General features: G+C 35.7%; 1 protein-coding gene across 2 annotated transcripts in view; it reads right to left on the bottom strand.

The window, feature by feature from the left end:
• Positions 1 to 5275: 5275 nt before the first annotated feature.
• Positions 5276 to 17329, bottom strand: part of RP2 (RP2 activator of ARL3 GTPase) — a 48820-nt gene continuing 36766 nt past the window's right edge. The window contains exons 4-5 of one of the 2 annotated variants that reach the window (XM_032619563.1): positions 9219 to 9304; positions 5276 to 7614 (exon numbers count right to left, since the gene is read on the bottom strand). In XM_032619563.1, coding sequence (XP_032475454.1) covers positions 7531 to 7614; positions 9219 to 9304 — 170 coding nt within the window. In that variant the 3' untranslated portion in view covers positions 5276 to 7530. Of the gene's footprint in view, positions 7615 to 9218; positions 9305 to 17329 lie in introns of those variants that run through there. The other variant, XR_004348034.1, reaches the window with a different exon arrangement.

Genomic DNA, 17329 nt, shown 5'->3' with positions numbered 1-17329 from the left:
TCAGGATCCAGGTCTGGTCTAAGGTACAGGTTGTCTCTTTCCAGCCATCTCTGGGTATTAACTTTTTTTTGCTTTCCCTGAATTCCATCCCAAGTAAAAAAATCACCAACTTGTCTTTGGAAAAAGTATTCCGATGATTTTTTTCTATTCATATTCTTTTTCTCTTTTACTCTCTAAGCACCTTCTTTCTGCTTCTTTACCCCCAACTTAGATCTAAAAACGGATAATATATTTACAAAGTTCAAACATCAAAGCTGTAAAAAGGTATACATTTAGGAATCTCATTCCCACTTCTGACCCCATCCCCCTTGGTTTCTCTTGCCTCCTGTGGGCAATTTTTATTGGTTTATTTGTCCTTTCAGTGGTCCTTTATGCAAAATTAAGCATATATATACATGTACTTATTATCTCCCCTTTTCTTACACATAAGGTAGCACAGGGGGTACACTGTTGTAGACCTTGGTTTTTTAACCTACAAGTAACATTACTCCTTATCAGTACTGCCCACTGAAGAAAAGCCCACAACCTAAATGTTGTGACTTATGTTTTATTTGGGGACCTTACTGAGAGAGGACTATAGCCCAGGAGACAGCCTCTCAGATAGCTCTAAGGAACTGTCCTGAAGAGGTAAGGGAGGGGCCAGGATATATAGGAGTTTTTGCAAAAAAAAAAAAAATGTAGTTGAACATCAAAAGATTTTTGCTAATCACACACAAAAAAGATATCTCCAGTGAATGATATTAGTGCTCTTCTATGTATGGGAAGATGCAAGAGTCTGGGCTCATCGAAATTATTCCTTTGATATGCATCTTAACTATCTAGGGCCAGTATCCTGTTTTTCTCCATCTGAATTCCCCTGAGGGTACACCACTGGGTGGGGGGCTGCAGTGCCTGATGGCTTAATGGCAGGCAACATTTTTTGTCCACAGTACATAGAGATCTTTGTTTTTTGCTACTCGAATGTTGTTTCTCTGCCCATCTTTGATCTTCTTCCCCCACATTTAATGCTTTGTACAGCCCCCTTGTTTAGGCTTTCTAACTGCCTGAAGGGCCATATGTATTTTGAAAAATACCCACAAGTAATTTTGATATGCCCCTCTCTCTGGAATAGTGGTTAACAGACAGCCATTTAAACCCCAGGTCTACCACTTACCTGTTATGATAATGCTGGTCTTTAGGAGAAAGGAGACTAGTCTCCTCTCCCACTTCCCTGGACAATCCTGCACATGTTCTATTGATGATGATGGCCAAGCTCATCCCTAAACTCTCCAAGTGGAAAGATGTCAAGAGATAAAGAAGGAGGATAACATCTGAGAGGGACGAAATGACTAACTTTCCCCACAAGCCCAAAGCAAGTAGCTGGCTGCTGTTTTACTTTAACTCAGCCCCAGCATCAACAAAGCACCACTCTGGCTTATGCAACACATTTCCTCATTGAATAAAACAAACTTGAATAAGAAAACACAACAGAAGAAAATTTAAGTCAGAAAATGCTGTGCTCTTCTCTGTTTCCAATGCATACCACTGATGTTCTTAAAGTTCTCCAGGAGCCTCAGTGGGCAGAGACCCTGTTTACTATTTCAACACAAAACGGGGGGGCGGAGAGTAAATATTGTAGAATGTTTTTATTCCAAAGCCAATCAAGGAGAGTACATGAAGAGAGGAATTACAGAAAAGACTAAAATCTGATAGAGTAGAATGAAGCACTGGATTATGTCATTCAGTCAAAAATATTTATTAAATATAGATCACATTACTGGACCCTAAGCTACTCTCTATGAATATAAAGGTTTCTGAGCCTTGATTTTAGTGCTTGAGGAACTAACAGTCTAGGACAGAGCTTCTCCAACTTTAATGTATATATTGAATCCCCTGAACACCTTGTTAAAAGGTAGAAGCTTGCAGACAGAAAATGTTGCCTGCCATTTCAGTAAACAATGCTGTCCACCATCAAGCCAGCAACCACTGCAGCTGCCCCCTGTCCCATGGTGCCCCCTGGGGGAATTCAGGATGTAGAAAAACAGGATACAGGCCCTAGATAGTTGAGATGCATATCTAAGGAATGATTTCTATGAGCCCAGACTCTTGGATCTTCCCATACATAGAAAAGGACTAAAACCATTAACTTAGGATGTCTGCTTTTTGTGATTAGCGGTAATCTTTTGATGTTCGACTACATGTTTGTTTTCCAAGCAAAAACTCCTATATATCCTGGCTCCTCCCTTACCTCTTTGGGGCAGTTCCTCAGAGCTTTCTGAGAGGCTGTCTCCCAGGCTATAGTTCTCAGTAAGGTCCCTGAATAAAACATATATATATATTCTTTTTTTAAATATTATTTTCCATTATGGTTTTTCATAGGATACCGAATATAGGTCTCTGTGCTATACAGTAGGACCTTGTTGTTGATCCATTCTATATATAAAAGCTTACATCTGCTAACACCAACCTCCCACTCCATCCCTCCCCCAACCCCCTCCCCTTGACAACCACAAGTCTGTTCTCTATGTCCATGAGTCTGTTCTGTTTCACAGAGAGGTTCATTTGTGTCACATTTTGGATTCCACATATAAGTGATATCATATGGTATTTGTCTTTCTCTGTCTGACTTATTTCACTTTGCATAATGCCCTCCAGGTCCACCATGTTGCTGCAACTGGCATTATTTCATTCTTTTTTATAGCTGAGTAGTATTCCATTGTATATATGTACCACATTTTCTTTATCCATCTGTCGATGGACATTTAGGTTGTTTCCACGTCTTGGCTATTGCAAATAGTGCTGCTATGAACAAAGGGGTGCATATATCTTTTTGGATTAGAGTCTGAATAAAATACGACTTGCAACTTTTAGGCTGTACATTTTTCTTCAGTTGACAGGCTTATTCAACAGATCTGGAATGGGGCCTGATACTCTAACAAACTCTAGGTGATGCTGATGCTGACGGTCTACAGGCCACACTTTGAGTAGCAAGGGAGGAATGGCTAAAGGAAATAGAATAAAGTGTTACAGGAAATCTATACAGAGGACTGTGTAAGCACCAAAGAGGGGCTGCACCTTTGTGAGAGTTAGAAAAGGCTTCGTAAAGAAGGAGCCTGATAAGCTGAGCCTTGTTCTCTGGGTGATCGCAGGGAAAAAGTCAAGAGGTCTACACCGTAGTTCAGTGATTATGGTTTGAGTTGGACAGGCCATCTAAATTTTCTGACTCTCAAATTTATCATCTGTAAAATGAGGGATTGAAAATGTCCATACACTTCACAGTCCTAAAACTAGATGACTCTAATGAGATTTTTTTTTTTGGCCACACCACACGGCATGCAGGATCTTAGTTCCTCAACCAGGGATCAAACCCGCGCCCCCTGCAGTGGAAGCAAGGAGTCTTAACCACTGGACAGCCAGGGAAGTCCTGGGATAAATTTTAAAATCACTTAATATATGCTCAGTTTAGAAGTTAGGGTGAAATAATATAAAAGGTTCTATTAATGAGCCTAACAAACTGACCTACAATTGACAAATGAAAGTACATCAATCAATAAGAGAACAGCACTTAAGTCTTAACAGCCTCTTATATGTGTTTTCTCTTATTCAGTTGCCTATTTGTAGGTGGGTGTATGGCTTCACAACTGAACTCCTTTAAAAGATCACCATACTACTTTGCTGAGCACAGTAATACTTAACATCCATAAAGCACCATTTCAAGGCACTTTACAAACATCAGTTAATTACTTGTCGCCACTTGCAAGTTACTTTTCATTAGTCCAATTACTAGTGGACAGATTAAACTGAAATGGGGAAGGCAGACCCCAGAGGGAGGATCAGAGCCGAGAGAAGGATGCTGGGGGCTCCCTGCTACCTGTGAGCCTGCTCCCTCAACATCTATTTATAGGTAAGAACCTGCCCTGACCAGGAAAGCACCAAAACACTAGAAAAGGAAAAAAAATGCTGCTTCTGAACATCTTGCTGGAGTTTGCCACTAAAAGCCAAAACGTCACAAATGTCAAAGGAGAGAGATGAAGTAGTGTAAAGGTTTACTGCCTCCCTAGCTGAGTAGGACCGATTGCCACCCTCTTCAAACACTCAACCAAAAAAGGAAACCAAGTCAACAGTGAATGACTCCATTTTCACAAAAAAGTTTTCATTATTAAAATTCAAATGAAATGTGGCTTTTTTTAGTGTTACACTTTTAAAGGATAAAATATTTTCTAGAATGGATTTTGAAGGAGTAATCATACCTTAATTACAGTATCTTCTCTTCCTATGTAAAACAGAGTTAAATATGACCCTTTTATTATTTATTTATTTATTTATTTATTTGGCTGCACCACACGGCATGCAGGATCTTAGTTCCCTGACCAGGGATCCAACCCGTGGCCCCTGCATTGGGAGCACGGACTCTTAACCACTGGATTACCAGGGAAGTTCCTAAATATGTCCCTTTTAAATGAGAAAAACACAGTGCTTTGTGACCACCTAGAGGGGCAGGATAGGGAGGGTGGGAGGGAGACGCAAGAGGGAGGAGATATGGGGATAGATGTATATGTATTTCTGATTCACTTTGTTATACAGCAGAAACTAACACACCATTGTAAAGCAATTATACTCCAATAAAGATGTTTTTAAAAAAGATAAAATCATAACTCACACAAATATAAAATGAAAATAAAAATGAGAAAAAATTTAAACTCAGCACAGCAAGAATTATCCAATAAGTAGGAAGTAATTTTTGCTACTATCTTGCACAGTTCTGTTTTTTCCCCCAAATGCTCTAAATATACATGTAGAAGCTTTATACGTAGAAATAATGATAATAAATGTTATTTTTAAAACTAACCAATCTGCAGTTTCTCTGATTTATGGGCTGGGAGAGGGAGAAATTGGGTACAAAGGCTGATAAATTTGGTAGCAATTCAAAAATAAGGTCCATTTGTATAAACCTGAAAGTATATCACAAACAATTCACTATTTTCTTAAATATGGAAGAAAAAGATGCCTAATCTTAGTAAGTATTCAATCATAGCAAAACATATCTTTTAACAAAGGGAGCATGATATTAGAAATTCCTTAGATTAAAACAGGTTTTCTACTTCCTTTGCATTTCTCCAGAGTGCTTTATACACACAACATGTCATACAGTTCATTTATCATTAACATAAGACAGATTAGACAATTTGTTTTACTTTTATCATTAAAAAATTTGTGTCATGATCATATTTTGGTACACGTATGAGTAAATATGTTATAGAAGTGCTCTTCAAAAATTAGTGTTAATTCATTTTCATTTTAACAATATTTATTACAAATCACATTTTATAAACACTAGATAAATTACATACAAAAGCTAGATATAAATATACAGAAGCAAAAACAGCAGTACTATTAACACAAGAGAAATAAGCTAATATAATGTCTAAACATGTATATCTTAATAAAATTACTTAGTTTTCATTGCTAATTCTTTTTTCATGAATTCAAAAGCTATTCAGAAATGAAATGTAGAATACTCTAATTACAATCAAGGTTTAGAATGATAAAAACAACAACCGTAGCACTACTTATTTTTAAAAAATCTCTTCAAACATTCAGAAGCAAAGAACTGTCCTGAAACACAAATTAAACTTGGGTAAAAGCTCTTATCTAACTGAAGAGTATAAAATTTTAGGCTTTGGTTAATAGATACTAAATTTAGTGGAAAATTTTAAATTAACATCTCCCTTATATGTAATATTCCTGAGTTTTTGCTAAAATACCATAGGTAAAATAAAGAACTCAATTTACAGCGTTGTATAACATTGTATTATATTTTTGAAAAACAAAGTATTGTGATTTTTTAAACTGTGAATAATGGGATTTAATAATGTAATTATGATAAGAATATGTTTAATTTAGCTTACCTATGAGAAAAATTAATGTCCTCTGACTACTACTTGGCAAAGCTCATTTGTAAATTATGATAAAAATTATATTAAACCCATCACCGATTTTTATTTGTATCTTATGAATTCATTTTGATTTAAAGGATAGGTTATGTAGAATAGAATGCTCTTGTAGAAGACCCAAATGATACAATGCTAATACAAGGTGAGGCACAGGGTAGGTGGTCAATATTACTTATTAATTTAAAGTGAAAAGTCTTTTAATGTATTATTTCTGAACATCGACACACAATTCAATGCAATAGTTGTAAATGAATCTGAAAATATCCACAAAAATATTTTCAGTTTAAACACGAAAATACATTGTTAGTAACAATCATAAGAGGAATTTTTACAAGTGATTATTTTCAGCTTTAGTTTTATCAAAACATAGTTAAATTTAAGGTTCCTTTTAAAAATAGACCTATGAAAGCTAACTTCTGATTAGCTGCTCCGTGTGGTGTAGATGGCAGGTTCAGTCCCTTCTCACAAGATCAGCCTATCAAGATCTTCTGATTACCTTACGTTACAACAAACCCCTTAAAACAGAGTTTCCCCTGGGCACTGAATCGATTTGCCTAAGGATTGGTCCAAGAATGTGGATTTTTAAACAAGTAGCTCTCCCCTGCCCCATGGTAAATTATTACGGTCAGGTTGATCTGGAAAATAATGTTTTAAAGCAACCAAAATAATTTTATCATACTTGAACATTGATTGATAGAAGTGGGATATCTAATTAAAATCAAATTTATCTAGCTTTTTAATAATCTGCATAGCTTATCACTATGCTTAAGTATTTCTTACCTAAATGTTGCAAGGCTTTGTTTTAATTCTAATAGCTCATAAGAGCTGATAAAACAGTGATCACCTTTTTGAACTGCTGGTGATTGGGCTTCTATAGTTTCAGTGTTGCATACACCTTTTCTTACCAGGAAGCAGAAGAGTCATCTAGCAGTTGTATTCAAAAACTAAACAAGGTGGAATTTATTCAAATAATCATACTACTCACAAAGTAGTCTTTAAACAGCTATACCAACATCAGTTAGTAGAGTTACTTGCAAAACTGGTTATCAAATACCTATTAATTTAAAAATCTTAATTTACGAAGTATTATGTCAACTCTGTATACAAAATTTCATTTGCCATATTATGCAACTAGGAAGCAAATATTTAACTGGATGTATATACATGAAAAAAAATGCACACAGGTTCATTCTAACTGATCTGCTAGTAACGAATCCTTCTAAATTAAAAAAGAAAATAAGCAATGGAATATATTCTCAAATATCATGGAGTACTGAGGAAAGTGTAAATTAGAGATTTAAAAGAACATTTAATTAGGACTAAAATCATGAACTGTTAGCCACTTCTATTTTCTAATAACAGTATCATATGCAGAGAAACAAAACCTACAAGCTCACTGAACTGGGTTAAATGTTTTTTAAGCTGATTAAAACTACTTAATTTAAAATGAACTCTTTTTGAAACTCAAGTAAATGATGCAGTATTCAAAAATTTATTTTAAAAATGACTTTAACAATTTTAGCATCAGTAAAAAAAACCATTGCTAATACACAAATTGAAAAGGGCTTAAAATCAAGTCCTTGTTCCACATCGCACTTCATATTCCCATTTGTATATCAGCAAAGTTGTAGAAGCTGTCTACATCTCCAGATGCCGCATCCTTGTTTTCTGATACAAACATCTATGTTTAACATAAAAGAGACAAAAAATACATGCTAGTAATCCCCAAATTCCAAAGCCCACGTTCTTCACAGAATAGTCACAGGCTTGCTATTTAAAAGAAATTCAAGTACATCATTTATAATATTTGTGGATTTTCTGTAGAATTCATGCAATATAGTTTCAAAAGCTATGATGTAATTGAGCTTTTTTAAAAGCACTTAAGATATAATTAAGATCTTTGCTTTCATAATACTTAAGTTGGGCTTCCCTGGTGGCGCAGTGGTTGAGAGTCCGCCTGCCGATGCAGGGGACGCGGGTTCGTGCCCCGGTCTGGGAAGATCCCACATGCCGCGGAGCGGCTGGGCGTGAGCCATGGCCGCTGAGCCTGCGCGCCCGAGAGCCTGTGCTCCGCAATGGGAGAGGCCACAACAGTGAGAGGCCCGCGTACCAAAAAAAAAAAAAAAAAAACAAAACATAATACTTAAGTTGTATTTTATTACACTTGGAATTTCAGTTTTTAAAATATGTAACAGTCAATATTATGAAAGCTACGAATAAAGAGGTTTATTTAAAGAACTCTTAATTTCTTCTATTTTCTAAATAAGAATCTCAATAGGCTGAGAAGGAAAACTTGAGATTATCTTTTTCAAAGCTGCTAAAGATATATTACTAATTTTAAATTAACTATTTTCCAAACATCAACAAAGCAGTACTCAATAGAACCCTTCAAAAACAGCTTTTATAAATGTCAGCCAGAAATTAGAGGAGACCTGGGTTCTATTTAGCTTTATCATAAACTAGTTGTATGATGCTAACAATTTAATAAACCTCTCTGGGCTCAGTTTCCACATATGTAAAATCAGAAAGTTGGATTAGATAATCTTTAACTCATTCAGGTCTAAAAACTCCAAATCATATAACTGTTTTCTCTCTGTTTCCTTTTCTATTCAATCTGATTTGCCCTCTCCCTTAGTACTGTTGTGATGATAAAATGAGACAAAAGACAAAGTACTCTGATTTATGCAAATTCAAGGGACCATAAGCCAAATCAGACTACAAAATCAAAAATTTCCTCTCAGATATTTATCAAAAAAACCCAGTTATATATACTCATTTAGTCCTCTTATAATGTTTGGTTTTTAAGCTATATTAAGTTATTTAAGTTTGAAATTTTCAGATACAGCAACCTCATCAACCATATCTAGAAAATACCTACATGTAGTGATTTCTAGATATAGCTCAAGTTCAAGTTTTGATCAAGTATTACTGAAGCAAATGAAAATGAACACTGGGCAATAGGATTGTCCATCTAAAGTATACAATCTTAGAGATATAACATTTTCAACATATCATTACTTTTAAAAAAGGAAGAACTTGGAGACATTTGGTGAGACATTTGACTTTAGAAACATGTATTATTGAAGGTTTTTAATAAGTAGATACTTACTTTGTAAAGTTTTAAGCTATTAAAATTTTAGTTTGGCAAGGAAAAACCAAAGCTTACTTTCCAATTATTTGCCATAAATTCTAAAAATCATGATGTGCTGAAAATACTATTTAATTGTAAGGAAAAAGAAAGGAAAGAAAAGGTTTGAATGAAATACAGTCAATAAAATCTTGTACCTTGGTCCCACTGAATATCTCATTGACAATAAGTTGACATCCTTCTACAGCGCCATCTCCATTGAACTCCAAGGCAATAACAGGACCTATAAGCAAACCCAAGAAGTGTTGTCTTAACACGAATATAAATCTATTCTCAAATTAATCTTTTTATTCTTCTCTGAAGAATCTTTAGCATCTTCTTTGGGGGTAAGAGAAAAGAAAGAAGGGAATAGACAGATGGGACACGTCACTTCAGCTACTTCCTACTCTAATCATAAAACAAATTAACATAGAGTCTCATCACATGACAAGTAGCTTCAGTGCCATTATAGGACTAGTGTCACATTTTTAAGTGTTGTAAATAGTCTGGCTTTTCTGGTATTCATACTTCTACGAAAACCATAGAAAGTACAAAAAAATAGTTGATAAAATGACAAATAAGGTCAGAAGCTATTCAAATCATTTTGCTAGGCAGCCAGTCTTGCTTCCAACTCTCCTACTCACCAGCCAAGTTCTGGGCCACCAATAATGAAGCTAAGCCAAGTAGGAATTGAGGCCAGGCACCAAAAGTAATGACCATCTGAAAGTATTTTTCTTGAATGTGCCATAATACTACATTCTAGAACCAACGACCAAGTTTTATTTTTTAATTCTCTGAACAGAATATTTGTGCCTCCTTTCCCATACTTAATTTGATTACTTTTAAACCACTTGTACTTTAAATCTGGTACAAAGATTCGTGATTCAGTTTGCCTTGGATTTAAATGTAGCATTGGAACTACCGGTGTCAAACTGTTGGCAAACATGGCTGTAAGTGAGCCAAACAAAACAAGCCTTTCAATTCAATTAAAATTTTTTCCACTATCACTATATTCCTAATAGACTTGCTTTTTATCTCCTTCGGTAATGGAGAAGTCCTGACCTCCAGGAAATTACAAATTTCTTAAAAAAGACATAAATCTAGAATCCTGCAGCCTGTGGAACAAAAGCCACATTCACAGAAAGATAGACAAGATGAAAATGCAGAGGGCTATGTACTAGATGAAGGAACAAGATAAAACCCCAGAAAAACAACTAAATGAACTGGAGATAGGCAACCTTCCAGAAAAAGAATTCAGAATAATGATAATGAAGATGATACAGGACCTCGGAAAAAGAATGGAGGCAAAGATTGAGAAGATGCAAGAAATGTTTAACAAAGACCTAGAAGAATTAAAGAACAAACAAACCGAGATGAACAATACAATAACTGAAAATAAAACTACACTAGAAGGAATCAATAGCAGAATAACTGAGGCAGAAGAATGGATAAGTGACCTGGAAGACAGAATGGTGGAATTCACTGCTGCAGAACATAATAAAGAAAAAAGAATGAAAAGAAATGAAAACAGCCTAAGAGACCTCTGGGACAACATTAAAAGCAACAACATTCGCATTATAGGGGTCCCAGAAGGAGAAGAGAGAGAGAAAGGACCTGAGAAAATCTTTGAAGAGATTATAGTCGAAAACTTCCCTAACATGGGAAAGGAAAAAGCCACCCAAGTCCAGGAAGCACAGAGAGTCCCAGGCAGGATAAACCCAAGGAGAAACATGCCGAGACACATAGTAATCAAATTGGCAAAAATTAAAGAAAAAGAAAAACTATTGAAAGCAGCAAGGGAAAAACGACAAATAACATATAAGGGAACTCCCATAAGGTTAACAGCTGATTTCTCAGCAGAAACTCTACAAGCCAGAAGGGAGTGGCATGATATACTTAAAGTGATGAAAGGGAAGAACCTACAACCAAGATTACTCTACCTAGCAAGGATCTCATTCAGATTCAATGGAGAAATCAAAAGCTTTACAAACAAGCAAAAGCTAAGAGAATTCAGCAATACCAAACCAGCTCTACAACAAATGCTAAAGGAACTTCTGTAAGTGGGAAACACAAGAGAAGAAAAGGACCTACAAAAACAAACCCAAAACAATTAAGAAAATGGTCATAGGAACATACATATCGATAATTACCTTAAATGTGAATGGATTAAATGCTCCAACCAAAGACACAGGCTTGCTGAATGGATACAAAAACAAGACCCATATATATGCTGTCTACAAGAGATATACTTCAGACCTAGGGACACATACAGACTGAAAGTAAGGGGATGGAAAAAGATATTCCATGCAAATGGAAATCAAAAGAAAGCTGGAGCAGCAATACTCATATCAGATAAAATAGACTTTAAAATAAAGAATGTTACATGAGACAAGGAAGGACACTACATAATGATCAAGGGATTAATCCAAGAAGAAGATATAACAATTATAAATATATATGCACCCAACATGGGAGCACCTCAATACCTAAGGCAACTGCTAACAGCTGTAAAAGAGGAAATCAACAGGAACACAATAATAGTGGGGGACTCTAACACCTCACTTACACCAATGGACAGATCATCCAAACAGAAAATTAATAAGGAAACACAAGCTTTAAATGACACAATAGACCAGATAGATTTAATTGATATTTATAGGACATTCCATCCAAAAACAGCAGATCACACTTTCTTCTCAGGTGCGCACGGAACATTCTCCAGGATAGAACACATCTTGCATCACAAATCAAGCCTCAGTAAATTTAAGAAAAGTGAAATCATATCAAGCATCTTTTCTGACACAATGCTATGAGATTAGAAATGAATTACAGGGAAAAAAAGTAAAAAACACAAACACATGGAGGCTAAACAATACATTACTAAATAACCAAGAGATCACTGAAGAAACAAAAGAGGAAATCAAAAAATACCTAGAGACAAATGACAATGAAAACATGATGATACAAAACCTATGGGATGCAGCAAAAGCAGTTCTAAGAGGGAAGCTTATAGCAATACAAGCCTACCTCAAGAAACAAGAAAAATCTCAAATAAACAATACAACCTTACACCTAAAGGAACTAGAGAAAGAAGAACAAACAAAACCCAAAGTTAGGAGAAGGAAAGAAATCATAAAGATCAGAGCAGAAATAAATGAAATAGAAACAAAGAAAATAATAGCAAAGATCAATAAAACTAAAAGCTGGTTCTTTGAGAAGATAAACAAAATTGATAAATCATTAGCCAGACTCATGTGAAAAAGAGGGCGAGGACTCAAATCAATAAAATTACAAATGAAAATTAGGAAGTTACAATGGACACCGCAGAAATACAAAGCATCCTAAGAGAATACTACAAGCAACTCTATGCCAATAAAATGGAGAACCTGGAAGAAGTGGAAACATTCTTAGAAAGGTATAACCTTCCAAGCCTGAACCAGGAAGAAATAGAAAATATGAACAGAACAATCACAAGTAATGAAATTGAAACTGGGATTAAAAATATTCCAGGGACTTCCCTGGTGGCGCAGTGGTTGGGAGTCTGCCTGCCAATGCAGGGGACGCGTGTTCGAGCCCTGGCCTGGGAAGATCCCACATGCCGCAGAGCGGCTGAGCCCGCGAGCCATGACTGCTGAAGCCTGCACGCCTAGAGCCCGTGCTCCACAACGAGAGAAGCCACCACAGTGATAAGCGCACGCACCACAATGAAGAGTAGCCCCCATTCGCCTCAAGTAGAGAAAGACCCAACGCAGCCACAAATAAATAAATAAATTTATAAAAAAAAAAAAAAATATTCCAACCAACAAAATTCCAGGACCAGACGGCTTCGCAGGTGAATTCTATCAAACATTTAGAGAAGAGCTAACACCCATCCTTCTCAAACTCTTCCAAAAAACTGAGGAGGAAGGAACACTCCTAAACTCATTCTATGAGGCCACCATCACCCTGATACTAAAACCAGACAAAGATACTACAAAAGAAGAAAATTACAGACCAATATCACTGATGAATATACATGCAAAAATTCTCAACAAAATACTAGCAAACAGAACCCAACAACACATTAAAAGGATCATACACCATGATCAAGTGGGATTTATCCCAGGGATGCAAGGATTCTTCAATATACGCAATATATGCAAATCAATGAATGTGATACACCATATTAACAAATTGAAGAATAAAAACCATATGATCATCTCAATAGATGCACAAAAAGCTTCTGACAAAATTCAACACCCATTTATGATAAAAACTCTCCAGAAACTGGGCATAGAGGGAACCTACCTCAACATAATAAAGGCCATATATGACAAACCCACAGCAAACATCACTGTCAATGGGGAAAAAATGAAAGCATTTCCTCTAAGATCAGGAACAAGACAAGGATGTCCACTCTCAGCACTATTATTCAACATAGTTTTGGAAGTCCTAGCCACGGCAATCAGAGAAGAAAAAGAAATAAAAGGAATACAAACTGGAAAAGAAGAAGTAAAACTGCCTGTTTGCAGATGACATGATACTATACATAGAGAATCCTAAAGATGCCACCAGAAAACTACTAGAGCTAATCAATAAATTTGGTAAAGTAGCAGGATACAAAATTAATGCATAGAAATCTCTTGCATTCATATATACTAATGATGAAAAATCTGAAAGAGAAATTAAGGAAACACTCCCATTTACCATTGCAACAAAAAGAATAAAATACCCAGGAATAAAGCTACCTAGGGAGACAAAAGACCTGTATGCAGAAAACTATAAGACACTGATGAAAGAAATTAAAGATGATACCAACAGATAGAGAGATATACCATGTTCTTGGATTGGAAGAATCAATATTGTGAAAATGACTCTACTACCCAAAGCAATCTACAGATTCAAGGCAATCCGTATCAAATTACCAATGGCATTTTTTTCGGAACTAGAACAAAAAGTCTTAAAATTTGTATGGAGACACAAAAGAACCCGAATAGCCAAAGCAGTCTTGAGGGAAAAAAACGGAGCTGGAGGAATCACACTCCCTGACTTCAGACTATACTACAAAGCTACAGTAATCAACACAATATGGTACTGGCAGAAAAACAGAAACATAGATCAATGGAACAAGATAGAAGGCCCAGAGATAAACCCACGCACCTATGGTCAACTAATCTATGACAAAGGAGGCAAGGAAATATGATGGAGAAAAGACAGTCTCTTCAGTAAGTGGTGCTGGGAAAACTGGACAGCTACATGTAAAAGAATGAAATTAGAACACTCTCTAACACCATATGCAAAAATAAACTCAAAATGGATTAGGGACCTAAATGTCAGACTGGACACTATAAAACTCTTAGAGGAAAACATAGGAATAACACTCTTTGACATAAATCACAGCAAGATCTTTTTTGATCCACCTCCTAGAGTAATGGAAATAAAAACACAAATAAACAAATGGGACCTAATGAAACTTCAAAGCTTTTGCACAGCAAAGGAAACCATAAACAAGACGAAAAGACAACCCTCAGAATGGGAGAAAATATTTGCAAACGAATCAACGGACAAAGGATTAATCTCCAAAATATATAAACAGCTCATGCAGCTCAATATCAAAAAAACAAACAACCCAATCCAAAAATGGGCAGAAGACCTAAATAGACATTTCTCCAAAGAAGACATACAGATGGCCGAGAAGCACATGAAAAGCTGCTCAACATCACTAATTATTAGAGAAGTGCAAAGCAAAACTACAATGAGGTATCACCTCACACCAGGTAGAATGGGCATCATCAGAAAATCTACAAACAACAAATGCTGGAGAGGGTGTGGAGAAAAGGGAACCCTCTTGCACTGTTGGTGGGAATGTAAGTTGATACAACCACTATGGAGAACAGTATGGAGGTTCCTTATAAAACTAAAAATAGAATTACCATATGATCCAGCAATCCCACTATTGGGCATATACCCAGAGAAAACCATAATTCAAAAAGACACATGCACCCCAATGTTCATTGCAGCACTATTTACAATAGGCAGGTCATGGAAGCAACCTAAATGCCTATCGAGAGACAAATGGATAAAGAAGATGTGGTACATATATACAATGGAATATTACTCAGCCATAAAAAGGAATGAAATTGAGTCATTTGTTGAGATGTGGATGGATCTAGAGACTGTCATACAGAGTGAAGTAAGTCAGATAGAGAAAAACAAATATCGTATATTAACGCATATATATGGAACCTAGATAAATGGTACAGATGAACCAGTTTGCAGGGCAGAAATTGAGACACAGATGTGGAGAAGAAACGTATGGACACCAAGGGGGGAAAGTGGCAGGGTGGTGGTGGTGGTGGTGTGACGAATTGGGCGATTGGGATTGACATGTATACACTGATCTGTATAAAACTGATGACTAATAAGAACCTGCTGTATAAAAAAAAAATACAATAAAATTCAAAAAAGACATAAATCTATTAAACAATATGGAACAAGAGAGAAAAATGAAGTATTAAGGAATGAAATACTAAGGTGAATGTAGTCATGTGCCACAGAACAAGGCACAAGAAGGAGAGAAAAGGCTTGTGATTTAATACAGACAACAAATATAGAAAAGGCAGGATATATACAGTCGACTGTACAATTAGATACAGAGAACGAGTTAAAGTATGAGTTTTGCAGTATCACAGTATATAGATCAAGATGGGTACTGAGTAAAGAAAAGAAGGTAACTGGGGAATATTTACTCAGAAAAATGGATGATTCTGTGTCTGGGGCAAGAAATGGGTAAGATCAACCTCGAATATCATGTTGAGCCAAAAAGCAATGAGGCTATCAAAGGCCAATAGGGTTTTATCAAAAGGATACAGGAGCCAGCTTGAAGAGGCTCCTAATGACCAGATGAGACATGGTGAGATCAGAAGGAATAATGCCTGCAAGTTATCAAAACATACTGAATATATAAAGTAATGAGCTCATAATGATATTCAGAAGAGACACAAACAAAATTCACTGGACACCACTATAGGTTGCTAGGGCACTGACTTTTTACTCTGAAAATCGATGCTTAATTATTTCTCCTTTATTTACTCTGCTTTTCTCATATGAAGCATATTTCAAGTTAGCCAAACAGCTCAGTGTACAAGAAGTTCTGTTAACATCTATTAATAAATGCAGAGGTAATGACACAATTTGAAAATGATCATTTTGAAACTCCTAATAAAATAACTGGATCAGGCAACAATCATCAATGGCTTTAGCATCCCATAGGGAAGACTGACAGGAAACTCTACAATAAAAAGACTGTCACCACCTGAGCCTAACAATATTGGCATCACTAGAAGTACAACAATCAAATATTATGTGCCTTCTCATTATAGGAAATAGTACCACCTGTGAAATATTCCCCCCAAAAGACTAAACCTGAGTGTAAACAAGGCTTTGATTTAACTTCTAATCTACAAGAACTATAGAGGAACAAATTAAACAAACCCATGCATACTACAGGACAACTGACCACATTTCTTTTACAAGAGGAAGGCACGAAACAAACAGGGGAGGGGGAACACCTGTTTCTGGTTAAGAGCGATATAAGATACAAAACAACCACATACAGTGAGTGAGTGGGCCAGTTTTAGATCTGGATCAAATTAACTGTAAAAATACATAAAGAATGTTTTTAGACAATTAGGGAAATTTGAACATGAACTAGTTAGTTGATGATATTAAGACATTGCTAATCATGTTAGACGTGATAATACACCCCACTTAAGAAAACATTTATGTAGCTGTCAAATTGTTATGGTATAATCTTATGGTATATAAAAAATACCTTAATAAAACTGTTATTAGAAAGCATTCATTTTTAATTTCACTTTGTTTAAGACACATACTGAAATATTTAGGGATGAAATGACAAGACATATCAAAATTTGATTAAAATATTTTAGCAAAAAGGAGAATATATAGATTATTTTTTAAAGTATGGCAAAAGGTTGATAAAACTGGGGGATGGGTACACATGGGGTCATTGGAAGCTACTTCTGAGTAGAAACAGTACATTTGGAAATTTGCAAAAAAGAGTTTAGAAAGCATTTCAAACCGAATAAATATTGAACTAAAAAGAAAAATTTGATAATGTAGGGTTTCCAGTTTTGCAGAGAGTAGAAAGTTTGAATTAAGGTAGAATGGAATATGCTTTTATTCAGGATCACTAAAAGAAATACAGTAGATACATCTTTTAAAGTCAGATATTTATTACTGAAAGTTCCTGTATTCTACAAAGACA

Source organism: Phocoena sinus, chromosome X (assembly GCF_008692025.1).
Source record: "Phocoena sinus isolate mPhoSin1 chromosome X, mPhoSin1.pri, whole genome shotgun sequence".
Classification (NCBI taxonomy): Eukaryota; Metazoa; Chordata; class Mammalia; order Artiodactyla; family Phocoenidae; genus Phocoena; species Phocoena sinus.
The sequence above is the reverse complement of the archived record's forward strand: the minus strand, read 5'-3'. Positions and strand labels throughout refer to the sequence as shown.